At 46.2% G+C, this 23,087-nt stretch overlaps 1 protein-coding gene across 7 annotated transcripts in view; it reads left to right on the top strand.

Moving 5' to 3' along the window:
* The window catches only part of CAMK2B (calcium/calmodulin dependent protein kinase II beta), an 858,678-nt gene that overhangs the window by 600,156 nt on the left and 235,435 nt on the right, over nt 1-23,087 (top strand). For all 7 annotated transcript variants that reach the window (XM_029604232.1, XM_029604231.1, XM_029604230.1 and 4 more), the window contains exons 9-11: nt 1,074-1,168; nt 14,424-14,546; nt 16,241-16,324. In XM_029604232.1, the coding sequence (XP_029460092.1) occupies nt 1,074-1,168; nt 14,424-14,546; nt 16,241-16,324 (302 nt within the window). The remainder of the gene's footprint in view (nt 1-1,073; nt 1,169-14,423; nt 14,547-16,240; nt 16,325-23,087) is intronic.

A 23,087-nucleotide genomic window follows, 5' to 3' on the forward strand; every position in this document is an offset into this window, starting at 1 on the left:
GAGACATTTTAATATCACATTCTGCATTCCACTTTAAATTAAAAGAGGTCTTCTCTGCCATGGGAAAGAATTTGGCTTTTTTTTGTTGTTGTGAAAAGCAAGCTGCCAGGCAAAATTGCAAAAAGCAGAATTAGGTATTTATTCAAATGTTAACCTTTTTTTCTGAAGAGATCTCATAAGAAGTTGCAGAATACAGCTGGGACATATCATATTGGCTCTATGGAAAAAAGCAGATTGAGGGGACCTCACACACCCCAGAGTTATGGCACTTCTATCCTTGGTGTTATCAGATAAAGTCACCCAGAGAAATCACTGACTTTCCTGTTTCTCCATGCAGAATCACACCTGATTTAAAAAAAAAAAAAAAAGTGCTGTCACTCCTTTCCAATACCTGCCCCAGACCATTTACTTTGCTACCACTGCAGTCATGGCACATCACAGTAACAACACAGGGTAACACAGAACTGCCAAGTTACTCAATTTCTAGTAGGGAGATTTTAGGCTAGTCTTGAATTTCTGATGCATTATGGAGCCTGCAGCACTGATTTCAATGGGTAGAAATCAGGGATTATAACTACCACACTGTTTGGAATGTGTTCAAACAATCTCCCTCCTGGAACTGAGTAACTTGGCAGTTGTGGTACCAAGTGTTAAAGCATGATGAGTAGTGTCATGCAAATGAGTTTTGGAGGTGCCGTACCTTGCCAGCTGACTTCCGCATCAGTCGCTGCTGTAGGTGACAGCCTGTGAGCCTGGGGATTTCTAGACAAACCTGCGTATTACTGGAAATTCTGGAGTTTGCCAGGAAGCGGTATCTTGTAGTCACCTCAGTGAAGGTGGCCAGCAGATTTCTGGCAATGGCATTTAATTAGCAAACGAATTGGCACCTTAGTCATGAGTCCCAGCAGAGAGGCCAAGGATTGACTCTCATGGAAATGGCAGCATCCTGTCACTCCATGGTATTCACTTTTGCATGGCAGGAGAGGTACATTGACAGGACTGTGTGTATGGAGGCACATGTGTATGTGGCAGATCAAGGCTGGTGTAACAGTCTCATCTTGTGTTCCTCTTAGGTGTGATTCTGTACATCCTGCTCGTGGGGTACCCACCGTTCTGGGATGAAGATCAGCATAAGCTCTATCAGCAGATCAAAGCCGGCGCGTATGATGTGAGTGCCTGGAGCAGCCTATCTCTAGCACCTTCTTTCTACTATCATTTCTTCTTATTTCTGAAGCACTACTAAATTACATCCACTTATGCTTTCTTCTCCTAGGTTTTGGGGTTTCCTCAACAGTAGCATTTTTCTGTTAATTTTACACCATTTCAAAAAATGTTGGTGGTGATTTATAATTTTTATTGACTGTCTGGTTGAAATAATTGACTGGTGCTATGTAAAGGTAACCTGCAGCAACCCCTGCTATTCCAGCACTGAAAGCCCCATACACTGCTCTGCTATTGCATCTCATTCCTGCCCTGTAGCACAACCTTGCTATTCCAGTACAAAGACCCATACACAGATCTTTGCCAAATGCACCTTAGTCCTGCCCTACAGCACCCTTCTGCTATTCTAGTTTTGAGACCACCCACAGCTGTGCCAATGTACGTCACTCTTGACCCCCAGCACTGCTTAATATTTTGGACTAGTACCTTGTGGAATTCTACAAAGTCTAGAAATATTTAATGTGGAAGTTACAAAAGAATCATTTGGACAAAACTCCCTGTCCAGTTCAGCTAGGCCTAGGGATTCTGTGGAGAAGGTGGTGATATAGGTTGCAGTCATTGCTTAAAGGTGACATTTAGAAGTCCATATTCAAAGAGCTTTGTATGGCTAAGTTAGGACTTATGTCTGAAACACGAACGTGTCGGGATTCAGTTTCATTATTTAAAGAAGCCAACACACAGGAAGTCGGAAGGTACCTGCTTTAAACTAATTACAAACTTCAAATATCAATTCATAAATTTACCTTTCTTCATGAACAGATTAGAGCCAATAATACGACGGACGTCATTGAAATTTTGGGACTTTATTGTGAATATGTCTCATTTGAAAAAAATTTTTAAAAAATGAATACAGAGGCGGTAGGAGGTTAATGATTATAACCAGTAACAAATTGGAGTGGGGACACCTACACTATATATGAAACCTTCTACTTTTTCCAAAATTTTTTTTTCTCAGACAGCAAAATAAGATGTTTTGAAAATAAATAGACCCACAATGTGTGTAGGTATTGAACTCAACAATGGAAGCAATATAAGTGTTATGAACTAGCTCTGCCCGCGGGTCCCCCCGCGAGCAGGCCACTTACCCTCGCAGTTGTTTTCGCCGACACGGCAGGACGCCGCCGTCGGCCTGCCCATGTGGCCAGGAGGCTGCCCTGCTTCATCTTCAGCTCCGCGGCCGGAGCCGTGGCCTTCCACGGGGCTGGGACCACCCCCGACGTTGATTCTATCTTCGCGGCGTTCAGGCCGCAGCCCCGGGCTCGAGTAGCGGCAGGAGCTGCTCCTGGGGCCTCCTGCAGCGACTGGAGCCGCTGCCGACGTTGGAGCCTGCGCTCAGGCTCAGCCCTGCCTCTCTGACGCTGCTACGCTACTACGTCGGTGCAGGCCGCTGTCCGCGGTCCTGAACAGCTCCTGCACTCCCTCTAGGCGCGCGGCCGCGTCTTTCTACTATATTTAAAGGGCCAGACACAGGAAGTGTCTGGGCTCCACCTGGATGACTGTTTCCTGCCTCAGCCCTATAAAGGGCTGCTCCGTTCATTGTTCCTGGCCTTGCATCGTGATGTCTTCCATCTGGAGGCTCCTGCCTGCCAGAGTTGTAAGGTCCTCTGTTTTCTTGGAGCTCCTCGTCTGCCTTCTTCGTCTTCGTCTTGCCTGAGGTCCCCGTCCATGTCCAGATGTCTTGTCATGGTTTCCTCGTCCGTGCGTTCCTGCCTTCCTGGATGTCCTGTCCCGTGTCTTCGTCAGATGCTCCTGAGCCTTCATGCCCTGTCTGGCTGTGTTCCTGGAGGGTGTCGTGCCCGGGGACCAGTGCAGCCTGCAGGAGGGATTGTCCCTGTGCTCTGGAGCTGTCATGCCTGCCAACCTTGTGGAGTTCCGGGCGATTTATGGCTCCGTCGTCGAAGCTCTGCCTGGGTTGGACTCGTTCCTGTGCTGTCCCGTTCCTGTCGTGGACCGTGACCAACCTCTTGGGGCTGTGTAGGGCGCGTAATGGGACAGGGTGGTCCGCGACTCAGTCCCGTGGGTGGCCTGAGTAGGGCGCCCTGAGAGGCAGTGCCAATGTCCATGCCCTGTGTTTGCCCCGTGGATGTCAAGTGTCTCGCCTTGGATGCCGTCTGCATCAACCCAGTCTCGTCTTGGATGCCGTTGCATCGACTGTAGTCATGTCTTCATGTCTAGGCCCGTCTGCCCTCAACCTCAGGCCAGGCCTGCTGCTCCATGCTGCTCGCAGCAGGTCCGAAAGGGCCCGGAATGTTCGGAGGACCATTCACCTTCCAACATCCTCGGATGTTTGGCCATGGGAGCTTACCGGCCTGGCCGAGGGCACGACTGTTCAGCCTAGCAGAGCCACTGTCAACCCTTGGCTTGGCTCAGAAGGTCTGGGTCGGGCTGAGGCCAATGGGCACACTAAAACACCGAACACAACAATAAGATAGTCATAAAATAAATAAATAAAAACATTTTTATCCACAGCGATAGAGCAGTATTTTGCCCTTGATTTGATTGTAAGTTAGGACTTAGCCAGACAAACCCCATTTTTTAAATTTTCTGTTGCTCTCAACACCTCTGACTTATTATCTGAGTATATTCAGCTAAAGACATAGCCAGATAAGACTTATCCAGATAAGTCAGGAGCATTTTCGAGCACAGTTAGCTGGATAATTCTGATTTTCAGCCTTCTCCTGTCAACTTAGCTGGATAACTTTAGGACTGCCCGAGAGCAGTGTTAAAGTTAGCAACATAAACTTTTTTCGGCTAACTTTGATATAGCTGGGTATATTGAATGGCACACCTGCACCTCTGGGTAAGTTTATTTGGCTAACTATGCTGGTCACCTTGTGGTTAAATATTGACCTTTTAGTAGCTGGCTTCAGGGCACATGATTGCAGGGTCATGGAAGGAGCTCTGGTGCATGGTTCCTAGCACAGGACCATCACTGCAATGGCCCGACTAAATAAGCTGGGGGAAGGAATACAAAATAGCAGAAAAATCCTATGATATTTGTGAATGAAGGCTCATGGCAGCAGATCCCAGCTCTGATTTAGTTTGAGCTGGAAGCCCAAAGGAGCAGCAGGAAACTACCAGGTGAGAGCCAAAAACAAAAAAAATCTCTGTCTCCTTTTCAGTAATTATCTGATTTCCCTGTCCCTAACGTGAATGGTTTTTCTTAATGTTATGATTCAGGTGAGTTGGGAAGCAAAAGAAGGTCAGAAATGGAGTCTGACAGCTCTGTTCTGTGTTACGCCTGTCGGTTGCAGACGGCTACGACCTCTCATGCTCACCTCTTTTTTCCCTGCACCATCAATCCTAGGAAGAATGGCAGCCTCTGCTAACCAACGCCGACCTCCTCGGCATCCCCGGGATGGCGTGGGCGCTGCCGACTGCCATTTTGAATCCGGAATCACCTAAGGCGCGCACACACGCGCAAGGGCCTCCTTTGTACACATCATGGCGGGAACCTCGGGGGCGTCCCCTCCCGATGACGTCAACTCGCTGCTGTACTTAAGCTGACCAGCCCTCTGCTACTACAAGTTAACAAGGAGTTCCCTCATTGCTGAATCCGCTCCATTCTCGAACTTCAGTTTCAGATTCTCTCTTGGCATGTGGACACGCTGGGTACCCGCTCCTCGGGGGCCCTTCTGTGTTCCTGGCTATCCGCTCCTCAGAGGGCCTTCCTGCCTTGGACTGCTACCTGTCCCGCTTCTCGGGACACCTTCCTGGAACTACCTCTTGTGAGTGCTTTCTACAGACTTCAACGATACCAGCTTACTGAAGCTTCTCTACGGTGTACCCCGTCCCGGGCCACTACCGTCCCTTGTTCAGTTGCAGTGGTTCCTGTATACCCTGTGTTGCAGGGTAGTGCTGTTCCAGCTACGTATTCTACTTCCAGGTTCCTGCACCTCAGACTACCTCACTAGCACTAGCACTACAGTACAGACATCCTCAGCGTCCCCTGCTCTGCGGCCACTACCGGATATGCATTTCTGAGGTAACCGCTACTCATCCGAAGGGACTTCCTGGTGTACCCCATGCTGCGGGCCACTACTGGACCTTCGCTTCAGTGACATCACCCTGGGTATACCCATTGCTCAGAACTGTGTTGTTTACATCTCCTGCTCTGTGGGCTCTGCCTTTCTTCCTAATAAAGTCTCTGCCTAACAGCTGTGTCCTGCACCACTGAGACCGCGCCTGCTGATGGTGAGGCCCACAGGGCTCTTCCCTGTGGGCGGAGACATCTCTCACCTCGGCCCAGGGTTCACATCCATACAAAAACATAACAGATTGCTAACTCCATGGACCCGGCTCAGGTCTCAGCCATCCAGGCCATCCCTGGCCTGGCCCAACGTCTTGCCGAGCAATAAAGGACATTAGAGACTTTGGCTAACGCCTTCAATCAGCTAAGTTCTCGGCTGAATTCTACAATGACTTCTGACAAGGCCACTTCTTCTTCACAGTTGTTGACTGGAACACCCTAGAATTGTCCCAATGGGGGAAAGCTTGCCATGGAAAATGCTTGGAGACGGTAACTCCTATGCCTTGCCTGACCACCACCGTCTCCCTTCCTGGCCTACCTCAGCAGTACTCTTCATATCAAGATGTATTCTCTAAAGAGGCAGCAGACACTCTACCACCTCACTGATCTTTGACTGCGCCATAAACCTAGTGTCTAATTCCGAGCCTCCCAGAGGAAGGGTGTACCCACTTTCTCTGTCTGAGACTAAAGCTATGTTGGCCTATATTCAAGAGAACTTGGCAAAGGGCTTCATTTAGCTTTCTAAGTCACCTGCTGGAGCCGGATTATTTTTTGTGGGTAGGAAGGACGGATCCCTTCGCCCATGTATAGACTACCACGGCTTAAATGAGATCACCATGAAGGACCGCTATCCATTGCCATTGATCTCTGAACCCTTTGATAGGCTTCAAGGAGCCAAATGTTTCTCAAAGCTGGACCTCAGGGGGGGCCTATAATTTGGTCCAAATACGCCAGGGTGATGAATGGAAAACAGCATTCAGTACCCACTATGGCCATTTTGAATATTTAATCATGCACTTTGGCCTTTGCAACACCCCGGCCAAATTTCAAAACATGATGAATGAGATCTTCAGGGACATGCTGTACAGCTGTGTAGTAGTATATCTAGACGACATACTGGTTTTTTCTCAAAACCTCCAGAGCCATCAAATACATGTCGCTAAGGTTCTTCAGATACTAAGAGATAGCCACCTGTATGCCAAATTAGAGAAATGCTCATTTCATCAAGAGTCTGTTCCTTTTTTTAGGCTATGTGGTATCCAGCCAGGAGTTACAGATGGATCCGCAAAAAACCAAAAGCATTTGAGACTGGCCCCAACCTACTGGTCTTAAGGCTCTGAGAAGATTCCTCGGATTCACCAACTACTACAGATCATTCATTCATCACTATTCCACCTTAACTGCGGCTCTTACAGCCATGATGTGAAAGGGATCCAATCCCTATGTTATAATTAGTGAGGTTTGGGTGGACCCTTGGACACTGTGGCAGCTGACCATGCCCATTGGGGGGGGGGGGCAGTCCCGTGAGGGGCTACAGGTCAGGCTCAGCTGAGGACACACAAACACAGAGATTGATCTTTTATTAAACAATGTGGTGTAGCCACCAGAAGTGGCAGTGATGGGCTAGTATCCCTCAGGCGCTGGAACAGCGACTCCTCCGGTAGCAGTGACAGCTGTTCCATGTAGGATATGGCACCAGGGCTGGAACAGAGGCAGGCCCTCGAGGAGCAGTACCTGGTTCCAGGGAACAGCTCTGAGGTGAAGATGGTAGTACTCACTGGTGTTGAAGATAGTGAAACCTTCCAGGCAGAAGAGAAGGTAGGAGCAGGCAGCAAGTCAGGGAACATGGGCCCTCGAGGAGCGAGTACTGGTTTCCTGATAGCGACCTGAAAAGCAAGTGAGGCCCCCGAGGAGCAGGTACCCCATTAGCGTTAAGAGTCCAATGTAGATTGGAGGCAGAGTAGCTGGGTACGGAGAGCGAATCCCATCCGTAGGAATTCCCCTTGCTAACTCAAAGGCTAGCAAACAGTGTAGGCTTTAAATATCCGGGAGGCGTGACGTCATCACAGGGGTACACCCCTGAGGTTCACGCCAAGTAGGAAACAAGAGTGAGGGCCACGCACCGTGAGCGCCCTAAGGTACAGAAGGAGCATGGCGGGAGGTAGCACCCAAGCCGGTCCGGGGATGTAGGAGAGGACGGCAGGCAGACGCGTGGCAGCCAGGCATCCATCAATAGCAAGAGAAGGTGCAAGGAAAGAAAGGTAGGTGGAGTAAAGCCGTCGAGAAGGGATGGTTGCAACACCCTAAGAACTTAAGAAATTGCCATGCTGGTTCAGACCAAGGGTCCATCAAGCCCAGCATCCTGTTTCCAACAGAGGCCAAACCAGGCCACAAGAACCTGGCATTTATCCAAACACTAAGAAGATCCCATGCTACTGATGCAATTAATAGCAGTGGCTATTCCCTAAGTAAACTTGATTAATAGCCATTAATGGACTTCTCCAAGAACTTATCCAAACCTTTTTTGAACCCAGCTACACTAACTGCACTAACCACATCCTCTGGCAACAAATTCCAGAGCTTTATTGTGCGTTGAGTGAAAAAACAAATTCTCCGATTAGTCTTAAATGTGCTACTTGCTAACTTCATGGAATGCCCCCTAGTGCTTCTATTATTCAAAAGTGTAAATAACCGATTCACATCTACTCGTTCAAGACCTCTCATGATCTTAAAGACCTCTATCATATCCCCCCTCAGCCATCTCTTCTGCAAGCTGAACAGCACTGACCTCTTCAGCCTTTCCTCATAGGGGAGCTGTTCCACCCCCTTTATCATTTTGGTTGCCCTTCTCTGTACCTTCTCCATCACAACTATATGTTTTTTGAGATGCGGCGACCAGAATTGTATACAGTATTCAAGGTGCGGTCTCATCATTTTTAAATCACATCATATTTAAATCACATAATTCTTTGTGATGTACCCCATCATACCTCGGTTAATATACTATGTTAAAGTTCCTATCATTTTTCCTCTTGCTCCCAGTTGTACTCCTCCCTGTTTTATTGTAACTGTAACTATTTTATGTTTAGCACCTATTATTTATTTTGTTCACTGTTCCTTTTATCACTCCACTGTTTATTGTAAACCGGCATGATGTGATACTCTCACGAATGCAGGTATAGAAAAAACTAAAATAAATAAAAAATAAAAATAAATCATGGAGCGATATAGAGGCATTATGACATTTTCCGTTTTATTAACCATTCCCTTCCTAATAATGCCTAACATTCTGTTTGCTTTTTTGACTGCTGCAGCACACTGAGCTGATGATTTTAAAGTATTATCCATTATGATGCCTAGATATTTTTCCTGGGTGGTAACTCCTAATATGGAACCTATCATCGTGTAACTACAGCAAGGTTATTTTTCCCTATATGCAATACCTTGCACTTGTCCACATTAAATTTCATCTGCCATTTAGATGCCCAATCTTCCAGTCTTGCAAGGTCCTCCTGTAATGTATCACAATCTGCTTGTGATTTAACTACTCTGAATAATTTTGTATTATCCCCAAATTTGATAACCTCACTTGTCGTATTTCTTTCCAGATCATTTATAAATATATTGAAAAGCACCGGTCCAAGTACAGATCCCTGAGGCACTCCACTGTTTACCCTTTTCAACTGAGAAAATTGACCATTTAATCCTACTCTCTGTTTCCTGTCTTTTAATCAGTTTGTAATCCATGAAAGGACATCACCTCCTATCCCATGAATTTTTAGTTTTCTTAGAAGCCTCTCATGAGGGACTTTGTCAAACGCCTTCTGAAAATCCAAATACACTACATCTAATTTTGGGTATTTGCCAGGTTCTTATGGCCTGGATTGCTGTTGGAAACAGGATGCTGGGCTTGATGGACCCTTGGTCTGACCCAGTATGGCATGTTCTTATGTTCTTATTGGTTCACTTTTATCCACATGTTTATTAACCCCTTCAAAAAATGAAGCAGATTTGTTAGGCAAGACTTCCCTTGGGTAAATCCATGTTGACTGTGTTCCATTAAACCATGTCTTTCTATATGCTCTATGATTTTGATCTTGAGAATAGTTTCCACTATTTTTCCCGCCACTGAAGTCAGGCTCACTGGTCTATAGTTACCCAGATCACCACTGGAGCCTTTTTTAAATATTAGGGTTACATTGGCCACCCTCCAGTCTTCAGGTACAATGGATGATTTTAATGATAGGTTACAAATTTTAACTAATAGATCAGAAATTTCATTTTTTAGTTCCTTCAGTACCCTAGGATGCATACCATCTGGTCCAGGTGATTTGCTACTCTTTAGTTTGTCAATCTGGCCTACTACATCTTCCAGGTTCACAGTGATTTCGTTCAGTTCGTCTGACTCATCACCCCTGAAAACCATCTCCGGAACTGGTATCTCCCCAACATCCTCATTAGTAAACACGGAAGCAAAGTATTCATTTAGTCTTTCTGCAATGGCCTTATCTTCCCTAAGAGCCCCTTTAACCCCTCTATCATCTAATGGTCCAACTGACTCCCGAACAGGTTTCTTGCTTCGGATATATATTTTTAAAAGTTTTTATTATGAGTTTTTGCCTCTATAGCCAACTTCATTTCAAATTCTCTCTTCGCCTGTCTTATCAATGTTTTACACTTAACTTGACCATGCTTATGTTTTATCCTATTTTCTTCAGATGAATCCTTCTTCCAATTTTTGAAGGATTTTTTTTGGCTAAAATAGCCTCTTTCACCTCACCTTTTAACCATGATGGTAATCATTTTGCCTTCCTTCCACCTTTCTTAATGTGTGGAATACATATGGACTGCGCCTCTAGGATTGTATTTTTAAACAATGTCCATGCCTGTTGAACACTTTTAACCTTTGCAGCTGCACCTTTCAGTTTTTTTCTATTTTCCTCATTTTATCAAAGTTTCCCTTTTGAAAGTTTAGTGTTAGAGCTGCAGATTTACTTATTGTCCCCTTTCCAGTTATTAGTTTAAATTTGATCATGTTATGATCACTGTTGCCAAGTGGCCCCACCACCGTTACCTCTCTCACCAAATCCTGCATTCCGCTAAGAATTAAATCTAAAATAGTTCCCTCTATTGTTGGTTCCTGAACCAATTGCTCCATGAAGCATTCATTTATTACATCCAGGAACTTTATGTTTCTAGCAAGTCCTGATGTTACATTTGCCCAGTCAATATTGGGGTAATTGAGATATCGCAGAATACAAAAAGTGCAGATTTGTAGTCAATCCTGACAAAGTATTCGAAAAAGCTTTCAAAAGTCAAAGAGATTTTTATTCATTCAATCAGGCAACTCCACTGATTTATAAAGCATGAAACTTTACGGCGACCCCGTAGTTTTGGCGCCTTCTGCAAGTGTTTAAATACCTGTCAGTGTTAAGGGGAAGTGCGCTCCCTGTCAAATTTAAGCATACCAGCTGTCAGGTAATATTATTGTTTGATTTGCTTGTATTTTTGTTCGGTTGTAAGTCCTGTACTGTTTCCTGATCCTTTAATTATTCTTTTCAGTACTTCTTATATGAATTCCTGGTGGCGTGCCCTCCCGATGCAGCCCAAGGCGAAACACGGGACCGTGTCGGGGAACGCCGTAAAGTTTCATGCTTTATAAATCAGTGGAGTTGCCTGATTGAATGAATAAAAACCTCTTTGACTTTTGAAAGCTTTTTCGAATACTTTGTCAGGATTGACTACAAATCTGCACTTTTTGTATTCTGCGATATTGCTTTAAAGTGCAGCTTGCTCTTGATTGTACTTTTGGTAATTGAGATATCCCCATTATTATTGCACTGCCAAATTGGTTAGCTTTTCTAATTTCTCTTAGCATTTTAGTGGTCTCCAGAAGCCGTGATCACCTTCCAGGATCTCAAGAAGGGATTTCTTCTAGAGCCATGTCTGCGCCACCCAGATCCCCGACGACCTTTCATTGTAGAGGTGGATGCTTCGAACGTCAGTGCTGTCCTTAGTCAACATAGTGACACACACACTCTTCACCCCTGTTCCTTTTTCTCTCAGCGCTTCTCTCCTGCCAAGCGAAACTACGGGATAGGAGACAAGGAGTTACTTGCAATCAAACTGGCATTTGAGGAGCGTCGTCCATGGCTTGAAGGTGCACAACATCAGATAATGGTTTACACTGACCACAAAAATCTCGAATACCTATGTCAAGCGCAACACTTGAACCACAGGCATGCCCGCTGGTCCTTATTTTTCAACTGATTTGATTTCCTCTTGAAGTATCGCTCAGCGGACAAGAACACCCGCGCAGACGCACTCTCCCATTCCTTTTCACTAGAGGACGTCCCTGATACTCCGCGCCATATCATCGACCCTACTAGAGTACTTCTTTCAGCTACTCACATGGTTCCAACTGGGAAGACAGTGGTTCCCCGGACACTCAAGAAAAAGATTCTCAGATGGGTCCATGACTCTCTGCTAGCAGGTCATCCTGGGCAATCCAGAATGTTGACAACCCTGCAAAGATATTATTGGTGGCCTTCTATGAAGGAGGATGTACGGGCCTACGTGAAGTCATGTCCTACCTGAGCGAGACAGAAACCACTGGCCAGTCGTCCCTGGGGACTTCTTCAGCCTCTGCCCGCTCCCAGCGAACTGTGGACACACATAGCCACGGACTTTATTGTCGATTTAGCCATGTCCGATGGCAACAACACCATCTGGGTCACTGTAAACCGCTTTTCTAAAATGGCTCATTTTGTGGCATTACCTGGCTTAGCATCAGCTCCAGAATTAGCGAAGTTATTCATCCGTCACGTCTTCTCTCTTCATGGCATGCCTAAGCACATCCACTCAGACCAAGGAGTTCAATTTAACAGCGAAATTCTGGAGATCTCTCTGCAAAAGGTTTGACATATCCTTGGATCTTACATCAGCTTACCATTCGCAAGCCAACGGACAGACAGAGAGGACTAACAGTACGCTAAAACAATTTTCTCAAGAAAGCTGGGCAACAAGCTAAGACTTAGTTTTTGGGTACTTGCCAGGTTCTTATGGCCTGGATTGGCCACTGTTGGAAACAGGATGCTGGGCTTGATGGACCCTTAGTCTGACCCAGTATGGCATTTTCTTATGTTCTTAAGTTCTATGATGCCCATCATAGAGCAGCTTCGCAGTTACAACCTGGAGACAAGGTATGGCTCAGTACCCACTTCATCCGCCTAAAACTGCCTTCTGCTCGATTTGCGCCCAAGTACATAGGGCCTTTTTCGATACTCCATCGCTTGGGTCCAGTCACACACAGCCTGCAGTTACCAGCCTCTATTCGAATACACACTGCCTTCCACATCTCCCTTCTAAAACCGCTCATCTTCTCGGAGTTCTCAAGGAAGACACCTGAACCTCAACCTCTCTCTGCAGAAGAGGATATTACCTATCAGGAAGAAGACATCCTTGATGTAAGGAAACATGGAAGACGATGGGAGCACCTCATATCCTGGGAAGGATTTGGACCCAAGGAGAATAGTTGGGAAACTGCAAGCAACATCCTTGACAAGGATTTGATCAGACAGTTTCATATATCACATCCTAGGAAACCAAAACCCCCGGGGAGGGGCCCTAAGAAGGGGGGTACTGTTACACCTGTCGGTCGCAGATGGCTGCGACTTCTCATGCTCACCTCTTTTTTCCCTGCACCATCAATCCTAGGAAGAATGGTGGCCTCTGCTAGCCAACGCTGACCTTCTCGGCGTTCCTGGGATGGCATGGGGGCTGCCGACCGCCATCTTGAATCTGGAATCACCTAAGGTGTGTGTGCGCAAGGACCTCCTTTGTACATGTCATGGCGGGAACCTTGGGGACATCCCCTCCTGATGACGTCAACTCGCTGCTGTACTTAAGCTGATCGGCCCTCTGCTACTACGAGTTAGCAAGGAATTCTCTCATTGCTGAATCCACTCCATTCTCGAACTTCAGTTCCAGATTCTCTCTTGGTGTGTGGACGCTCTGGGTACCTGCTCCTCGGGGGTCCTTCTGTATTCCTGGCTATCCGCTCCTCGGACGGCCTTCCTGCCTTGGATTGCTACCTGTCCCGCTTCTCGGGACACCTTCCTGGAACTACCTCTTGTGAGTACTTTCTACAGACTTCAACGATACCAGCTTACTGAAGCTTCTCTTCGGTGTACCCCGGTCCCGGGCCACTACCGTCCCTTCTTCAGTTTCAGTGGTTCCTGTATATCCTGCTTTGCAGGGTAGTGACGTTCCAGCTACGAGATCCACTTCCAGGTTCCTGCACCTCTGACTACCTCACTAGCACCATCTACAGTACAGATATCCTCGGCGTACCCTTCTTCGCTGGCCACTACCAGATCTGCATTCTGAGGTATTGCTAATCATCTACAAGGACTTCCTGGCGAACCCCGCTCTGTGGGCCTCTACCGGATCTGCACCTGAGGTAACCTCTACTCATCCGAATGCACTTCCTGGCATACCCCGTGCTGCGGTCCACTACCGGACCTTCGCTTCACTGCATCACCCTGGGTAAACGCCTTTGCTCAGAACTGTGTTGTTTACATCTCCTGCTCTGTGGGCTCTGCCTTTCTTCCTATTAAAGTCTCTGCCTAACAGCTGTGTCCTGCGCTACTGAGACCGCGCCTGCTGACGGTGAGGCCCACAGGGCTCCTCCCTGTGGGCGGAGACACCTCTCACCTCGGTCCAGGGTTCACATCCATACAGAAACATAAAATTCTGATGGTAATCCCACTCCACATCATTTTACTTTAAATTCATGAACCTTTCTGCACCCCTCAACCACTATACCATTTATCACGTTGAGGAGTGCTTCTCTGGATTGTCTATAACAAAGAATCTGTGAACCCTCCCCAACCAAAAATATTAGCAGATTGTTTTCTTCTGAATTTTGTCCACCAATTGGGATTAGGACTCCAATCCTGTTTGCTGAAATTCAGGAAACACAGATCTTTTTAGGCAGAGCTCAGACCATTAAAAAGCACATGCCACTAGAGGTGTTCCATTAGAAATGTAACTGTACTACTCCATGCACTGTACCATGTTCATAGTAAGCACCCTTGCTGTTGTTAGCTGAGTTTATTTTAGATAAGCTGGCCCCTAATGTCTTGATGTTATTTACTGTTTCCTCCCCTAGTTTCCATCTCCTGAGTGGGATACTGTTACCCCAGAAGCCAAAAACTTAATCAACCAGATGCTAACTATCAATCCAGCCAAACGCATCACAGCGCACGAGGCTCTTAAGCACCCATGGGTCTGCGTAAGTAATGCCAGCAAGGCCCCATCCTTCCTCTGGTAGTATCTGATGGTATAGGCTGAGAAGAGCAATTGTCTCTTAGTACTTTGAAAGAGACTGGAGTTTCTGGTGCCTAGCGACTTGTGCTAATTACCCCTTCCCCCACTTAGGCACCCAGGGACATCAGCTTTGACAAAGCTACATAGAGAGATGGATGAGAAGACTTGCATTAGGGGGGCTTCTTTGTTTTTTCACTAATTTCCCAGATGGTTTTCATGTAATCTTGGATCGAGATGTGGTTAACACCCCTCCTCCCAATGATAAATATTCACATGCTGGGTTTTGAATCCCCATCCAAAACTATGGTCTTATTGTCCATCTACACTTAGAATTTTTTGCTCCAGGCTTGGAGCTGGCCACTCAGTGGAACATGAAAGAGGCTATGAGTGACTCCACTTGATATTTTGATATTTCTGTCAGAAAGATGAGATTATCAGGGAAGAAGCAAATCCTGACAGCTGTGACCATGGGCCAAAGGTGATTTTGTGAAAAAAAAAAAAAAAAGATACTGTGTTGTTATGGGGGTGGGAGTGGGGGGAATTGGGATAGTCAGGGGGAGGTGTGATTGATGTGCCAAACTTCAGTGGTACAGGCCTGTCTCAAACCATTCGCCCCTTCCCCAGTGAGATCTCTCTTTCTCTCTCTCCATCTCTCCCTGTCTTCCCCCCACCTCAGCCTAACCCCCACTTCTCTCCCCCAGCTCATCCCCACCACTCTCCCTACCAGTCCTTCCCCACCAATCTCTTTCTCCCCACCATTCTATCCTCCCAGTCCATTCCCATCAGTCTTTCTCTCCCCACAGCCCCTTCAAACCAGTATGTTCCACCAGTCCGTCTCTCTCTTCGATCACTCTTTCCTCCTATCCCATCCCATCAATCTCACTCTCTCCCCTCAGCCCAGCCACATCAGTCTCTCTTCCCCAAATCTCTGCCCAAGTCCATCCCTACCAGTTTTGCTCTCTCTCCTCAGCCCATTCACACCATTCTTTCTTCCAACACTCTCTGCCACAGCTTATCTTCTATCACTCTGTCCTGTCAGCACATTCTCACCACTCTCTCGCTCCATCAATCTCTCTCCCATTCCTCCCCCCAGCCCATCTCCATCAGTTTCTCTTTTTCATCACTCTCTCCCCACAGTCCATCTCAATAATCTTTTTCCCAAGCTGTGGCTCTGGCTTACCTTCTTCTCTTCCTCAGCTGCAGTGCAGGGTTCCTTTAAGCAGTGGTGGTGCAGGCCCTGATTTTCTTTCCGGGAGTCAGCAGCAGTGCACACTCCCAGGAATGCAATTGCCTGTCACTTCCTTCCTTGTTCTGGGGTGGAGGGACACTAGGGACCAAGATTGGCCTTGCACATCCTTTCTTCCAGTTAGGGGGAAGGACAGCAGCCTGCAGCAATGCACAATTCCAGGGGCTGCAATGAGCCCTGCATTTTCTTCCTTATGGGGTTGGTTGGAAGACAGACACTGGTGATGTATACTCTCAGGGGCTGCAATTGGCCCTGCACTTCCTTCCTTCTAGTGGGGACAGTGGCGGTGCACAGTCCTGGGAACTACAATCAGCCTGGCAGGCAGCCAGTTGTAACCATCTCTGAATTGTGTCATGATGTAATGTGTCTCACAGATAAAGCGCTGACTTACAAGGTATTTTCTTGTCTTGCAGCAACGCTCCACTGTGGCTTCTATGATGCACAGGCAGGAGACTGTGGAGTGTCTCAAGAAATTCAATGCCAGGAGAAAACTGAAGGTAAACAGTGTTAGCATCTGCAAGTTCAGGTGGCCAGAGAATGTGATGTGTTTGGCATGCTGTGAGGTGGCACATGAACCTGTGTTAGGGTAGAGCAGATAGTATGCATAGTAGATTACTCTTTACTTTTTGGTTCCATGACCACTGTCATACCACTTACACATTTAGGAACCGACCTGGCTCTTCCAGTAAAACTTACTCTCCTGGTGACAGAGTTTTGCCCAAACAGGAGACCTTCTAACTACTGGCAGTGGCATCATGACTTAGAAGTCACAGAGCCATTTCAGCTCAGCAGGTTTAACTCTTCACCATGGAATGCGTAACATTAAAATATAGCATATACTCTTTGAGAAGTCAAAATTATCTTTTTATGTTTAAACTGTTTATTAGAAATGAACAAATACAGTACATGCTTAACATACATTGCGTTCTGATACATGTCAAGCTCAACATATAAAACAGTGAAGTAACACACAAACAGGCCGATACGCACCCAGACACCTGTCCTGGGCGCACGATTCTCTATTTAAATGAGGTGGAGTGCAAATAAGGAGGTGCTAGGGACAATAGTGGGTCCCTAGCTCCTCCTTATTAGCGATAGAGCTAGTTGTCAGCGGGTCCAAGAACTGATGCTCTATTTTATTGGCATCGGTTTTCGAACCTGCTGACAGCCACGGGTTTGGAAAATGGACGCTGGTAAAATTGAGCGTCCATTTTTCTAACCTGCTGACCGGCAGGCAGAATTAAAAAAAAATTTTTTTTTAAATTTTAATTTCCTCCGACTTAATATCGTTAGGATATTAAGTTGGAGAATGTACAGAAAAGCAGTTTTTTCTGCTTTCTGTATACTTTTCTGGGTTGTTTAGAACTTAACTCCTGCCCTTGGCCGCAAATTTTACTTTCAGTATCCTGGGTGACTAACAGGCTCATCAACATGCATTTGCATGTGATGAGCGCTATTAGTTTTTGGGGGAGTTGGCCGCGTGTTTTCGAGGCACTATTACCCCTTATAGTATAAGGGATAATAACAGCACGTTGAGCGCACTGTACTGTATCAGCCTGAAAATTTGTATTCTATACATTTTCCAGACCCTCCACCCCTTCTTCCTGACTAGTTGAATGTCAGTTGTGAGTCTGTTCTTGTAAGCAACCATTACCTACAAACATGGAGAGAACAATAGAATACAGAAGCTGCTCGGGAACCCCCACCCCACACCCCCCCCCCCCCCAACACTACCCAACATCCTTTCCCTCTCCCACAACCTAAGAACTATCATAGACCGTACTCAAGGAAGATTAAATAAGAAACCAGCAGCCACTACAGCCACAGAGAAAGCCCAATAGAAGTGCTAAAGATCAGGCATAACTGATCATCAAACTCCTCGCCCTAGGGGATAGCTGCTGCAAATAGGGGTCCCACACTCCAATGAATTTTAACTTAATTTTAAAAGAATTTGCTGTCGTCAGGTTTTCCATCTGCATTAACCCATGGAGCTTATTCCTCCATTGCCAAAAAGAGAGGGATGCCTGCTTATACCTCACCATAAGGATCAACTTCTTTCCTGTCAAACACGCTTTTCTGAGAAAGATTAATGTCTTTGTCAGTGATTTTAAACGAAGCAGCCATATCAAATAGGGCCTGCTCAGGAGTGGTTTGACCTCTGCATTCCCTGACTACTCCGTTGCCTCGCTCCAGCCCCGGACCTCTGCATTGCTTGACTATGTCGTTGCTTCTCTCCAACCCTGGACTTCTGCTTCATCTGACCATCCATTGGCTCTCTCTTCGACTAGACCTCAGCCTTGCTTGCCACTACTCCCAGATTTCCGCCAGCCCTGATCTCAGCTTGCTTCTAGACGACTCTTCAGCCTTTGTCCTGGACGTGGTTCATTCAGGCTTCGGCCTGCTCTTGTTCGGGCACCCCCTGTCAGACTGTGTTCCTATTGGTGCCCAGGTCTCCGGGACTCCGCCTCGTCCAGTACAGACTGATACCTACTCTAGTTGCTGCCTCTGGGCTGACCTTGATCCACCCATCAACATCTACTGATGAAAGCCACCTAAGTCCAGCCGGCCCCGGCACCCAAAGGCTCAACCCGCGGGGAACGACGGCTGGTATTGGTGAAGCGCCAGCCGGCCTCCGTCCATCAGCCCTCTCTGCCTGCCAATGGTGGGGACCCGTAGGATCCCTCCTACGGGTAGCGTCAACCCCACCTTAGCCCAAGGGTCCACCTCCGGTGCAACATCAACAATGTACCAGATATACCAAATACTGGGAGAATATAGAAAAGGTATTTCCAGGCCACATGATCAAAAGCCTTTTCAGCGTCAAAGCTGATAACCACTTTAGGGACCATATCCTCGCCTGCAAATTGCACTTTCTGGCTCTTCCTGCTTCAGGGAGAAGAACACACTACACCCGATAATATCAAATAACTAGATACAGAAGATTATGGGCAGATGATAGGGAGGAAAAACTTCAGATGCACAATCTAGGCAACACATGCCTTTGATATAACATGCAAGAGCATCATCGTTAGTAAAAAACCTCCATTTTCATTATTTTTATGGTTCACTTTTCTTTATACAATTATGTTAAAATAACTCTTAATTGTCCCAATAGGAAATTATCTCTACAAAAACGTTTTTCAAACCAAAAAAATGTACTCGACTTACCTTAGAAAAAGCTTATATTCCCAGCTTAAACATCCAACGCTATCAGCGTTTTGCCCAACAAGGGTTGTGTCAGGGAAGATGAGGTAGAAACACTTTGTATCAAACTTGGGCTGGCTCAAACGTGCGTGACTAAACACCATGTTAATACTATATAATTTTGAAATGGCTTCGGTCAAGTAAATTCCTTCCATCCTTTTCAAAAAATCTGTATCCAATCAAAAAAGAATCACATGAGCATTGCTAAAAAAAAAGTATATATAATATAATAAATATATACCGAAGGAACTTTTGAAAAAATGTAAATAAATGTCCTCATTCTATCTTAGAATTTAAACCCTCAGGTTGTAGACTGCCCAGCTCATAAATCCATTTTTGTTCCCACTGAGTTAAAAGTTTATAACAATGCCCTCTCTATGGATGCTTCAAAACGATGTCAATCACAAAAAACCTGTACTCAGAAAACCTATGAGGTGCCTCAGTTGAATACGCCACGAATAGTGCTTCCATATGTTCATGTATCAGATAGCTTCTGTGCTCAGATATACTCTCCTCAAACATTTTTGGGTTTTCCCAACATAAATTTTCTCACATGGACACATAACCTCATATACTACAAAATTAGATGCACAGTTGGTAGAATACTGTAGTGAATATTCTTTTTTGGTAGATGGATGAACATACTTCTTAATGTTCAATGTAACTTTGCAGGAATGATAAGAGCTAGATGCAGTAGATTTTGGGCAAATGGTCGGGAGGCCAAAAGAGCAGAACAGATTCACATCTCCTCCGCTCACAGCATCACGTGATCTAAAAGATCTTTTAAATTGAAACTTGACTCTTTAATTTCAGGTCTTGTTTCTAACTTCTGCTACATTGTGACTTCTGAAATGTTGTGCATCAAGCTGCCCTCTGACTCTACCCCCATTTCCCCCAAGTGCTGCGCATTCATCTGCCCTCTGACTCTGCAAGTGCCATACATCCCATTGCCTTCTGAACTTTCCGACCAATCACTCAGAGGCATAATAGAAAGCAGCTGCAAGAACATGAGGTTCCCTGATGGTCTCTGGAGAGACCTGGAGCCTTTCCATGGGAGGCAACAAGGAGTCTTTTGATAGACACAAAACCCTGAGTTACCAAAAAAAACATCTTTAATTGAATGTCTGCTATTCATGCATGGATAATATTGCACTTCCACTGCCTCTTTATTTGTCACAGTGAGAAATGAAGTCCAGTTGGCTAAAGAGTCATGAGACTGCTTCCATGCCAGAGGCATTAATGGGTTTTGGAAATTCTAATTGCCAACCCTGGCTGTCCCATCTGACTATCCAAGAAACTTCGAGGTCCATATTCAGTCACTGACCAGATTGCAAAGTTAACTGAATAAATTTATCTGGCAAACGTCAGAGGGGATATTCAGTGATACAGCTGCTCTATTAAATATAGACAACTATCTTTAAGATAGCCAGATAAGTTTAACCAGCTAGTTTTAGGACAGCTTTATGGCATAACCAGGGTTAGTCACTCAGATAACTTATCTGGCTCACTCTGAATATCAGCCTCAATCCTCCCAGAAACACCTCTGGATTGCCCCTATGGTATCCAGTTAAATCTTAACCAGATAATGAGATATCCAGCTAAAGTTTAACCGGATATGTGACCAAAATATTCAAGAATCAGCATTTATCTGGATAACTTGTGAGTTATCTGGCTAAATGCCTCTGAATATGAACCTCTTCAGTTTTACAATGTTGGTAATAGTAAACTACAGGGAAATAGTTTGTTGAAAACGTTGCTGTAGAAGTGGTTGCAGCCTGTGCTACATTCTTCCCATTGTGCCATGGCTTCCAAGTGAGTCCCGAGCAAATGAAGATGCAGAAGCTCCACTTTCAGATAGATCCTAAGCCAGTGTGAGAAGGCATCTCTTGTACTGTTCATAGCTCTTACAGTATTATCAAATTTTATAGTTAGAAAAGGGGACTTTTATTTTTGTAAACAGATATTGTAGAAGAGAAATTTTCTCCCAGGACAAGCAGGATGGTAGTCCTCACATGTGTGTGACGTCACTGGACGAAGCCCTATCACGGAAAACTTTTCGGTCAAAGTTTCTAGAACTTTTGATTGGCACACTGAACAGGCCCAGCATGCCATGATCCCTGCAGCCACAGGGGTCTCCCTTCAGTCTCTTTTTTTCCGTGCTGCAGTTTACCTCGCGGTTAGGAGCTCTGTGAGAATTTCTCATACAATTTTCCTCACTCAAAAAATTAATATTTTACTTCAAAAAACATTCTCTCATAGGGGTCTCCCAACATGATAGTGTTTTTCCATCGTTCGGTGAGTAAGTTCACTATTGCCGGTCGATTCCCGCTCCCACATTTTTCGGTGTCCGCAGGCCATCGACCATTTTTGGGCCTCAACCTCTGCCATTTATGGCAACAGGTTTCAAAAATGTCCAAAGTGCCCCCGAACCATGTCGATTACCGACCCACATGATGTCTGTGTGCTGTGCCTCGGCTCATCACACAATGTGTCTATCTGCCCAAGTTGTGCCCGAATGACTCCGAAGGGTAGGCGGGTTCGCCTCGACAAGATGCAGACTCTGTTCAAAATCAAGTTGACTCCATTGACGTCCACCAAATCGTCACCAGCAGGACAATCGAAGAAGTTAGTCATAAAACCTCACCGGGAGCACCAGGGCAGCGGTGACCGTCCGTCACCAACTCCATCTAAGGCATCCACATTATCTACCTCGGTGCTGGGGAAAGACTGGACCGAGCACCGAGGGAAGCACTGACACCGGCACCGACACGAGTCGACTCCTGGTGCTGGCACCGACCCCGCATTGGCTTCGATGGCTATCGAGCTGCTTGCGAAGAAGACATGAGAAGAGGAGCCTCTAACACCCTCTCTCCCAAAAAACCAAGGCAATCCCCACCGATATCGGTGCCGGGTACTGAGCCCCCACAAGTCCCTGTGGAGGTGCCAGTAGCGCCTAGCCTGCCACCCCCTGTAGTTGCGATATCTACACCAGCTTTCAGGGAGGAACTGGACAGTTTTATCCGCCAGGCAGTGCTCAATGTTCTCTGAGACCTACAGCCATCGATGCCGGCCCCCATACCGGCACCAACACCGGAGCCATCAATATTTGCACCGTTGCTAACCAGGCTGGATACACTCATCGGTGCCCTTCCAACACAACCCAGACCAGCGATGCCAAAAGCAACCTGCAAAGCCTCTGAAATCCCCGATTCCCATTCCAGGGTCCTCAGACAACGAAGGCACAGATTCCAGTCCTCTGTCACCGATGCCTGAACCGATGCATGGTCCATCAGGGCTCTCGGGACTGAGAGGCCCTCATTTTCCATTAATGCCTCCGGTGCCGCCGAAACCCGCATCAGTGCCACCGCATCTTCCATCGAAGCCATCAAAGGATCCATTGGTGCCAACCTGTGCTACCGTACCAACCTTCTTCCCTCCTTCAGGATCTCGACAAGAGACCTTTTCTGACACATGGGAAGATGTTGACACCGACACATCTACAGAGGATATCTTATCAGAACTATCTCCTCCAGAAGAAAGGAGAAAATCTCTCTCAGAGGATCTCTCCTTTGCCAATTTTATTAGGGAAATGTAAGAGACAATTCCCTTTGAACTTATTACAGAAGAGGACACCTGCCACAAAACATTAGAGGTTCTCCAATTTGTGGATGCACCAAAAGAAGTGATGGCTATACCAGTACATGAAGTGCTAGTAGATCTGCAACATCGTCTCTGGGAACATCCTTGTGCTGTTCAGCCTGTGAATAAGAGGACAGATGCGACTTATCTTGTCCAACATATTCCTGGTTTCCAAAAACCACAACTGCCCCATCAGTCGGTGGTAGTTGAGTCTCCACAAAAGAAGGCCAGAAGACTGTGACCATACTCTTCAACACCTCCTGGCAAGGACCAAAAATTCGCAAGATATTTCAAGGTTCTATGCTAGTGTCACGCATAGCTGCATACCAATTTTACATGACACAGTATCAAAGAAATCTCTGGAAGCAGGTTCAGGGAATAGCCCACTCGCTTCCCCAACAGCAACAAGATAGTCTC

The sequence above is a fragment of the Rhinatrema bivittatum genome, chromosome 5 (genome assembly GCF_901001135.1).
Source record: "Rhinatrema bivittatum chromosome 5, aRhiBiv1.1, whole genome shotgun sequence".
Lineage (NCBI taxonomy): Eukaryota > Metazoa > Chordata > Amphibia > Gymnophiona > Rhinatrematidae > Rhinatrema > Rhinatrema bivittatum.